This window comes from Ovis aries, chromosome 2, assembly GCF_016772045.2.
Source record: "Ovis aries strain OAR_USU_Benz2616 breed Rambouillet chromosome 2, ARS-UI_Ramb_v3.0, whole genome shotgun sequence".
NCBI classification, from domain to species: Eukaryota; Metazoa; Chordata; class Mammalia; order Artiodactyla; family Bovidae; genus Ovis; species Ovis aries.
In genome coordinates, this window is record NC_056055.1 from 49,023,387 (window position 1) to 49,033,511 (window position 10,125).

Genomic DNA, 10,125 nt, shown 5'->3' on the forward strand with positions numbered 1-10,125 from the left:
ACTTTCTTCACTCCCACACCCCTATGAACTTTCACAGCCCACTTGCGAGTGACTCAACAAGACACGAGCTCCCCAGGTCTTTGGAGAGCCGGGTCCCACCCCGCCACTTCCCCACCGCGGAAACTGAGACGCGGAGACTCAGGCTCCTCTCGCCACCTGCGGACTCACAGAGGGTTCCAGCGCTCAGGCAGGCGGCGGTGCAACGAGATGCGGTCGCTGAGGTAGATGTTGATCTGGTGTAGCCGCACGCTCTCCTCCTGCAGCCGCAGTTCCTCGCCCTGCAACTGCAGCCGCACTGCCTCGCCGCGGGCGCCCAGAGCGTCCTCGGGCACCGGCGGCCGCGGCAGGACCGGGTCGCGCCGCCCGGAGCGCTGCGTGCGTCGGAGTCCAGGCTCGGCCGCCCGGGCCCCGCGCCGCGCCCGCAGCACCGAGCCCAGTCCGGCGAGTGCTAGCAACACCAACAGTGCCAGCAGCGCCTCCCGGCCGCGCCGCAGCCCTCGCGGGCAGCGTCTCCGCGATGCACGCCCCAACATACGACCGCCAGCTCCTGCCAGCGCCTGGCGCGCCCCAGGCGGCGGCGCTGCCCGAGACCCGGATTCCGGAACCGCCGCGCCGCCCCGCCCCCTCCCCGCCCCACCTGCGCCCCGCCCCCTTCCCGCCCTGCCCGCCTGCAGAGGGGGCGAATATTTGCAGGATACGGACCGAGGAGCCTGGTGGGCTACAGTCCACGGGGTCGCGAAGAGTCGGACACGACTGAGTGACTTCACTTGCACTTTTCACTTTCATGCATTGGAGAAGGAAATGGCAACCCACTCCAGTATTCTTGCCTGGAGAATCCCAGGCACGGAGGAGCCTGGTGGGCTGCCGTCTATGGGGTCGCACAGAGTTGGACACTACTGACGCGACTTAGCAGCAGCCGCAGCACGCCGGCTAGCTGAGACGCGGACCTTCCTCACCGAACTGTGGGCTTTATTAAAAAGGTATAGACTCAGTTCAGCTCCTGGAACGTCGCAAGTACTCCGTAAGTGTTGGCCGAATGCGCAGTGCTGCTGCTGCTGCCAAGTAGCTTCAGTCGTGTCCGACTCTGTGCGACCCCATAGATGGCAGCCCACTAAGCTCCTCTGTCCCTGGGATTTTCCAGGCAAGAATACTGGAGTGGGTTGCCATTTCCTTCAATGCATTAAAGTGAAAAGTGAAAGTGAAGCTGCTCAGTTGTGTCCAACTCTTAGTGACCCCATGGACTGCAGCCTACCAGGCTCCTCCGTCCATGCGATATTCCAGGCCAGAGTACTGGAGTGGGTTGCCATTGCCTTCTCCGATGCGCTGTGCAGGGCGCTACAAATTTCACTGCCATTATCTCCTCTGACCTTTGTGCTGTTCTGTGTTTAGTCGCCCATCGTGTCCGACTCTTTGCGAGCCCATGGACTGTAGCCCACCAGGCTCCTCCATCCATGGGGATTCTCCAGGTAACAATACTGGAATGGGTTGCCACGCCCTCCTCCAGGGGATCTTCCCAACCGAGATTGAACATAGGTCCAATAAGAGAGGATTGCACTACTCCGTTTTACAGATGAGGAGACCCAGGCACAGTGAGGCTAATTGACTCCAGGCTATTTCATTGAGGCCTGCAGGTATACCGACCTAGGACATATTGCTTCCATACCTTGCATAACAAACCCTCCACTGGCTCCCTGTTACTCAATGCCTATTCTGTTTCTTATTCCTCACTTTACAGATGCCTCCAAGAAATTGATCAAAGGAATGAACTATCCCTTAGAAAAACATGCATAGGCACCCATAACACGATTGCACATATCCCCAGGCCTTCATGTTAAGTACCCTGGGCCTTGGCTCCAGGTTTTCCCTAGGGAGTCTTGCTGGAAATATTTAATAGGGTCTTGGCCACCTCATGCAAAGAGTTGACTCATTGGAAAAGACTCTGATGCTGGGAGGGATTGGGGGCAGGAGGAGAAGGGGACGACAGAGGATGAGATGGCTTGATGGCATCACTGACTCGATGGACGTGAGTCTGAGGGAACTCCGGGAGTTGGTGATGGACAGCCTGGCGTGCTGCGATTCATGGGGTCGCAAAGAGTCAGACCCGACTGAGCGACTGAACTGAAACTATAGTGAGGCATGAGGCTCTCTCCAAGGTGGAAAATTCAAATGTGGGCCAAATAAACCTAAGTAATCAAAATAAACAATGGTTTTCAAAATCAAAATGAATGCCAAAAGTCCATGATGAACAAAATATCAAAATCTTAAAAGCAAAATCTGACCCTGTGGTTACACGGCTCACCTCACTCACCTCATCCTAATCCCAGCCCAGATTCTATATCTTGATTACTGTGGGGATTACATGGATATATACATTTGTAAAAATTCACCAAGTTCTTCTTTAAAACCTGTGCACTAGACCTATGAAAGTTATATCTTGGTGTTTAAAAAGAAAAAATAAAGAGATACATGAACAAAAAATAAAGGAGACTCCCTAGCCTCCAGGACAAGTGCTGAAGTCCTCAGCTTGACAGGAGGGGCCACCAGAATGTGACTCCAAATTCTGTAAGCCTATCACTGAGGGTAGAGGAGGCATGGTTTCCAGGCCTTTGCACAGGCTGTTTTCTCTGTTGGAAAAGCTTTTCCCCACCTAACAAACTCCTACCCATCCTTCAAGGCCCTGCCAAAAGCCACCTCCTCCATGAAACCTTCAGCAATTCCATAGCTTTTTACGTAAACGTATTTGAAGTTCACATCATCCTTTCATATATAATTCAGAGTTCCACACAAGAAACAAAGCAGTAAGAGATATATTGACATTTATTGCAAGAAACTGGCTTATGCAGTTGTGGAGACTGGTCAAGCAAGTTCAAAATCTGTAGAGCAGGCCATCAGGAAGGACAGGTTGAAACTCTGTGACAGTCCACAAGCAGAATTTATTTTCTAGGGCAATCTCAATTCTGCTCATCAGGGCTTTAACTGATGAAACCATGCTCACCTAAACAACCTCCTTCCTTAAAGTCAACTGATCATAAATGTTAATCATATCTACAAAATGCCTTCAAGACAACATCTAGATTATGGTTTGATTGAATAACTGAGGATTAAAGCCTAGCCAAGGTGACATGTCAAACTGGCCATGTCTATTAGTTTCCAAGAACTGCCATATCAAAGTACCACAAACTAGGTGGTTAAAAACAACACAGATTAATTCCCTCAGTTCTGGAGGCTAGAGGTCTGTAATCAGCCTTATTAGCAGGGCCACAATCTCCCTGAAGACTCCAGGGGAGAATCTCTTCCACCCTTGTCAGCCATCCTTGGCATTCCTTGACTGCCTTACTCCAATCTCTGCCTCCATACTCATATGACACTCTTCTGATTTTGCCTCTTTGTCCCCTCTACTTATCTTCTAAGGGCACTGGTCATTGGATGTGGGCCACTGTAACAAAGGCAGAATCTGACCTTGTGCTTACACAGCTCACCTCATTCATCTCACCCTAATGCCAGCCCTGATCCTCTGTCTTGACTGTAGTATAATCTTAACTTGATTACATCTGTAAAGATCTTTAGTGGGGAGGGACACAATTCAATGCTCTTGCTACACTGTGCGCTAAGTCACTTCAGTTGTGTCTGACTTTTTACGACCCTATCGATCTTTACGACCCTACAGACTGTAGCCTGAATACTGGAATGGGTTGCCATGCCCTTCTCCAGGGGATGGAACTCACATTTCTTATGTCTCCTGCCTTGGCAGGTGCGCTCTTTACCACTAGTGCCACCTGGGAATGGTTTGTACTTAATTCACAACCTTGTAACAAAAAGAATGTAAAGGACTAAGGCTGAGACTTCCCTGGTGGCTCAGATGGTAAAGTGTCTGCCTACAACGCAGGAGACCCAGGTTCGATAACTGGGTCAGGAAGATCCTCTGGAGAAGGGAATGGCAACCACTCCAGTACTCTTGCCTGGAAAATCCCATGGAGGGAGGAGCATGGTAGGCTACAGTCCATGGGGTCCCAAAGAGTCAGATACGACTGAGCGACTTCACTTTCACCTTTCATTAAGGCTGAGGTAACTTTATGATCCCAGAACTTGGTTCAGTGTCAGACACATAATAAGTGCTCAATTCATGGCTAACTTTGTGTCTCACACTCACTTCTGCAGGCACCTATTTGAATTTAGTGGGAAAGTATTAATACTTGATGGAGGGCTCAGTCTGGTTAAGTGTAGAGAGAAGTTACTCCCAAAATGTAACAGACATGAATTCTTTAGGTCTTCTTGCTGGAAAGAACTTAGCAAATCTGTTTGGGAGTTTTCAAAATCTGTTCCCAGAAATCCCAGGGGAAAACCACACAGAAAAGTAGAAAGGAGGCTGATTGGGTGGTGCTCCAGTTCTTCTCCCTGAGATCAGAGCCTTGGCACTTTATTTGTTTAATCTTTTCAACTTCTTTATTAGATTGCAGCATCCTCCTTCTTAATTACCGGAGAACTTGGTAACCAGGCCAGAGGAAGCATCTTGTTCAGGCCCACTGCTGATCAGTAGCAGAACAGGAAATAGAACAGGATAAAAAGGTGTGGCAGAGACTGCTAAATATCTGCCAACATCCAATCTTCTCATTCTACTTAACAGTAGAATCCTTTTTTTTTTTAATTGCTTATTTTTCTGGACCTATGATCTTCCAAAATAAAGACTAGATTTCCCAGCCTTCCTTGCAGCTAGGCATGGCCAAGTGACTTAAGTGTGCCACTGATGGGCCATAAATGGTGGTGTCAGATGGGGCTTCTGAGTCATGTCCTCAAAGGAAACTTCCTTACCTTTTCTTCTTGCTGGTTGGATTGTGGCTATGAGGACTGGAGCTCAACCAACCTCCTTGGGTCATCCAGTGAAAATGGTGAAACACCACGGCAGGAGTCCAGTTCCTTAACATTGCGGACACTGAACCAGTCGAGATGGCCTCCTTCCAGGCTTTGTTTATGTGAGAGAGAAAGAAACTTCTATAGTACTGAAGCCACTGTTTCTATGGATTTTCTGTCCTAGGCAGTCAAGTCTAACAGAGGATTAGTTGCAAGAGAATTCTTCCCAAATCTGACTCTGATACTATGATGATTTTAAAACCAGGTTGCAGAACTTCCCTGGTGCTCCAGTGGTGGAGAATCTGCCTGTCAATGCAGGAGACTTGGGTTTGATACCTAGTCTGGGAGGATTCCACATGCCGCAGGGCAACTGAGCCTATGCGCCACAAACCACTGAACCTGCACTCTCGAGGCCTCAAGCCATAGCAAAAGAAGTCCACATACTCTGGAGCCCAGAGCATGCTCTGGGCCAAGTCCCACGCTCTACAACAAGAGAAGCCACCGCAATAAGAAGACGGTGCACCACAAGACTAGCCCCTGGTCACCACACCTAGAGAATGTCCACACGCAGAAACAAGACCCAGTACAGCCAATAAATAAATAAAAATAAACAAACCAAGGCTGCAAATTCTTTGAAACTCCCTCCCCTTGAATCAAGGCAGACTTATAAGTGCTTCAACCAATAGAATATGGTAGCAAAGAGGTTAGGTTTATACTAGAAAAGAAGTTAGCAAAGAAGTTAGGTTTAACTTCTTAGGTTAGGGATAAAAGGCCATGAAGTTTCCACCTTGGGAAACTTCATGGGCCCACTGTTGTTGGAGTCTTGAGCTGCCAGGAAAGAAGTATGACTATCCTGATGCCATCATGCTAGAGAGGCCATAGGCAGACACCCAGTCAACAGTGTCAGCTGAACCCAACCTTCAGCCACCCCAGCCAGCCCAGGCATCAGACAGGTGAGTGAAGAAGCCATCTTGGAAGTGGATCCTCCTCAGTCATTTCACATCATCTCAGCTGTGTCCCCAGACATCAGACCAGAGAAGTGCTGTCTTCAAACCCCTGACCCACAGAATCCATGAACATAATATTGTCTTACACCATGAAGTTTTGGGATGGTTTGTAACACAACGATAGATAACTGGAACAAATGGGTGATTTTAATCAACATATTTCAACAGGAAATATTGTTGAGCATCTGTGATATGCCAGGTACCATGCCAGGGTATAGGCACCCTATAATGAGCACATGTCAATGATAAACAAAGCTGGACACTTGTTAAAGTGGGAAGAACAGATTTGAATCAGTAACACACTATTGCACTAGGAAAGAGGGTCCAGTATGAACTAATTCAACTTTGATTTGCACAGAGGTTCAGTTCAGTTCGGTTCAGTCGCTCAGTCGTGTCTGACTCTTTGCGACCCCATGAATCGCAGCACTTCAGGCCTCCCTGTCCATCACCATCTCCTGGAGTTCACTCAGACTCACATCCATCGAGTCCGTGATGCCAACAAGCCATCTCATCCTCTGTCGTCCCCTTCTCCTCCTGCCCACAATCCCTCCCAGCATCAGAGTCTTTTCCAATGAGTCAACTCTTCGCATGAGGTGGCCAAAGTACTGGAGCTTCAGCTTTAGCATCATTCCTTCCAAAGAAATCCTAGGGCTGATCTCCTTCAGAATGGACTGGTTGGATCTCATTGCAGTCCAAGGGACTCTCAAGAGTCTTCTCCAACACCACAGTTCAAAAGCATCAATTCTTTGGCGCTCAGCCTTTTCACAGTCCAACTCTCACATCCATATATGACCACTGGAAAAACCATAGCCTTGACTAGACGGACCTTAGTCGGCAAAGTAATGTCTCTGCTTTTGAATATATTATCTAGGTTAGTCATAACTTTTCTTCCAAGGAGTAAGCGTCTTTTAATTTCATGGCTGCAGTCACCATCTGCAGTGATTTGGGAGCCCCCAAAAATAAAGTCTGACACTGTTTCTACTATTTCCCATCTATTTCCCATGAAGTGATGGGACCAGATACCATGATCTTCATTTTCTGAATGTTGAGCTTTAAGCCAACTTTTTCGCTCTCCTCTTTCACTTTCATCAAGAGGCTGGGAGTTTTAAGTAAAGTCGAAGAAGTAAAAAATTACAAAGGATTGGTCAGTGTAAATGATTAGCCCAGACATGTCTGTTGGCTGGCAGTCATCAAAGTCAGATTCTATGCTCCCGCTGTGGCTGGGAAACGGAGGCCCTGTTCTTTCTGACGATTGCATTTTAAAAGAATGGCTTTCAGGTCTTTGAGAAAGATACTCCTGAATTTTAGGAGATATATACACATCTTAAGGGACAGAGAAAGATTTACAACTGTAGGCCCCTTTTAGTAAATGCTGTAAGAAAAGGTGGTCAGGGCCCTCTGCTTAGGTGTTGGACAGAACAAACAGCAAATTCTTTGGATAGCCTTGAGATTTCTCAGGCAGGCACTTAAGGGATCATAGTCTTTTTTTTTTTTTTTTTTTCGCCTGATCTACATGGCATGCAGGATCTTAGTTTTCTTCTTAGGGAATCAAACCTGCTCACCCTGCAGTGGGAACCTGGAATCTTAACCACTGAACTGCCAGGGAAGTCCCAGGGTCATAGTCTTTGAAACTATGTTAGTGTTTAAGTCTTTTTAATGTGAGGGGAAATGGGTGGATAAAATCATTTGTGTTGAGTCTATTGCTTTCACAGCCCATGATTGAGCCCTAGTCAAGAAGAGGGTTTGGAGGAACCTGTCTAGAGTTTAGTCATGGAGAGAATCTTTGTCATAAGACAGATACTTTTGACATCATGGTGTTGAGAGTGTGTTGGAATGGATAGATAATAAAAAGATAACTTACTAGGGTTTTGATAAGTAATTTGAAGAAAAATTACAGGGTGCTAAAAAGACTTATACTAGTAGAATCTGGTTTAGGGGTTTAGGAAGGCTTCAGGGATGGGGGGGCCTGGTGGGCTGCCGTCTATGGCATCGCACAGAGTCGGACACAACTGAAGTGACTTAGCAGCAGCAGCAGCTATGAAGAAGTTATGTTTATATGGATACCTGAGTGTTAAAGTGATATCAGAGATTTTAAATCATATATTGGTTAATCTGGAACTCCTTCCGCTGGTGCCCAACTCAGGGAAATTGATAGTCTTATATCTCCTACAGAAAGTTAGAGTGTGTAAATTGGTAAACTAGTCCAAAGCTTTTTATCAGATATTCTCTATTTTCAAAGGGGTCACAGCCAAAAAGTTAGGAAGCAGAAGTCTGGTCTGATTCTCTCATTTTACACATGGGGAGCCTGAGACACAGAGTGGGGAGACGGTGTCCAACAAGTTGATGGCTCAGGCAGAGTAGGATCTAACTTGCCATCTGCTTCGATTTACAGTCTCTAGTAACTGGGCTCCCTGGAGAATATGGCTCTTCCATGAGCATCTCCCCCAGGGCTCCAGCGGGGAATGGGGTTTGGAGTGAGCCAGGGACTGCAGCTCCGACCCAGAACTGCTGCTGATATCAGACTAGTGGGAGGTGACTCCACCCACAATAGAGTCTGCTGGTTGGAAGGCAGGTGTGATAGGAAAGGCTTGGAGCTGTGTCTTTTGGCCTCTGTCCAAACACTCAACACAGTTAAGATCTGTGGTCAGATTAGAAAACAGACAAGGGTTACAACTTGGATTCGTTTACCAGATTGGAATACTTCCCAACAGAGGTTCAGTTGCAGAGAAAAGAGTGATGGAATTGGGTTCAAGTCCCAGGTAATGCATACAAGTTGTCACTTATTGAGCATATATATATATATATATATATATATATATATATATATATATATATAAAATATTGAGCACCTATATAGATTATATATATATGTATATATATATTCCCAGGTTGCGCTAGTGGTAAAGAACCCGTCTGCTGATGTAGATAAGAGATATGGGTTTGATCCGTGGGTTGGGAAGATGCCCTGGAGGAGGGCATGGCAACCCACTCTAGTATTCTTGCCTAGAGAATCCCATGGGCAGACAAGCCTGGCGGGCTATAGTCTATAGGGTCAAAAAGTGTTGGCCGTGATAGAAGGGACTTAGGCAGGCATGTTTATATATATAAAGCCTAGCAATTTATCTATATATACATATATATGCATAGACTTTATAATATGCATATATATAAACAAACTGCTGCTTTTTATTTATATGTATCATATTATAAAGTCTATGCATATATATGTATATATAAATTGTTAAACTTTATATAAACTGCTGCTGCTGCTAAGTCACTTCAATTGTGTCCGACTCTGTGCGACCCATAGACGGCAGCCCACTAGGCTCCTCTGTCCCTGGGATTTTCCAAGCAAGAATACTGGAGTGGGTTGCCATTTCTCTCCAATGCATGAAAGTGAAAAGTGAAAGTGAAGCTGCTCAGTCATGTCCAACTCTTAGCGACCCCATGGACTGCAGCCTACCAGGCTCCTCCGTCCATGGGATTTTCCAGGCAAGAGTACTGGAGTGGGGTGCCATTGCCTTCTCCAATATAAACTGCTAGACCTTATCTATATCTGCATATATATATAAATAAATGGACTGCTAGACTTTATTTTTCATGTATAATCTCACTTTACCCCCTGACAACCTTGCAAGGTAGTCAGATGAGAAAACTCGGGTTCAGAGAAGTGAGGTAGTTTATCCATGGTCACACAATACACAAGTGGCAGAACAAGGATCTGAATCCAGGTCAAGGACCTAGTTCAGGATTTTCTACCACACACCTCAATGGCAGGCAGCTGTGAGACCACAGGCAACTTAGCCTCGTGGGCAGGGGCACCTCCTTGGGGCCCACTTGCTTGAGCTCAAACCCCAGCCCTATCACAGACTGCTGTGAGGCCTTAGGAAAGTTACTTAACCTCTTTCAACTCAAAGTGCTGACCTTTAAAATGCTGGTGATAATAATAGTACCTGAGTAAAGTGTTTGGAAAGGTGGAAAGAGCTTTTGCAAGAGCAAATGGAAAATGCCTAGTGTTTTGCTACTCAAAGTGTGGTCCTTAGATCAGCAGCACTGGTACCACCTGGGAACTATTAGAACTAAAATAGTGTGTTAATAGAGGTAAAGTAACAAGTTACTCTGCTTACCCAGAGTATTATGTAAATATTACTAATGCTGATAAGTTGGCACCCATAGAGGGCAATTTCAGTGAGGACCTTAATTCTTCTCATACCTCCTCCCAACTGAGTAGCTTACCCTCTCCTTGGGTTTCTTGTTAGTTTGAGGAGCT

The 10,125-nt window shown here is 46.5% G+C and overlaps 1 protein-coding gene and 1 long non-coding RNA gene across 2 annotated transcripts in view; one reads left to right on the top strand and one right to left on the bottom strand.

Moving 5' to 3' along the window:
• LOC132659160 (uncharacterized) overlaps positions 1 to 172 on the top strand; it is a 115,861-nt gene extending 115,689 nt beyond the window's left edge. The window contains exon 7 of the long non-coding RNA XR_009599196.1: positions 38 to 172. This is a non-coding gene — a long non-coding RNA (uncharacterized LOC132659160). The remainder of the gene's footprint in view (positions 1 to 37) is intronic.
• The window catches only part of GALNT12 (polypeptide N-acetylgalactosaminyltransferase 12), a 35,005-nt gene extending 34,405 nt beyond the window's left edge, over positions 1 to 600 (bottom strand). Inside the window, exon 1 of the mRNA XM_027964398.3 lies at positions 169 to 600. Coding sequence (XP_027820199.1) covers positions 169 to 533 — 365 coding nt within the window. The 5' untranslated portion in view covers positions 534 to 600. The remainder of the gene's footprint in view (positions 1 to 168) is intronic.
• Positions 601 to 10,125: the final 9,525 nt, after the last annotated feature.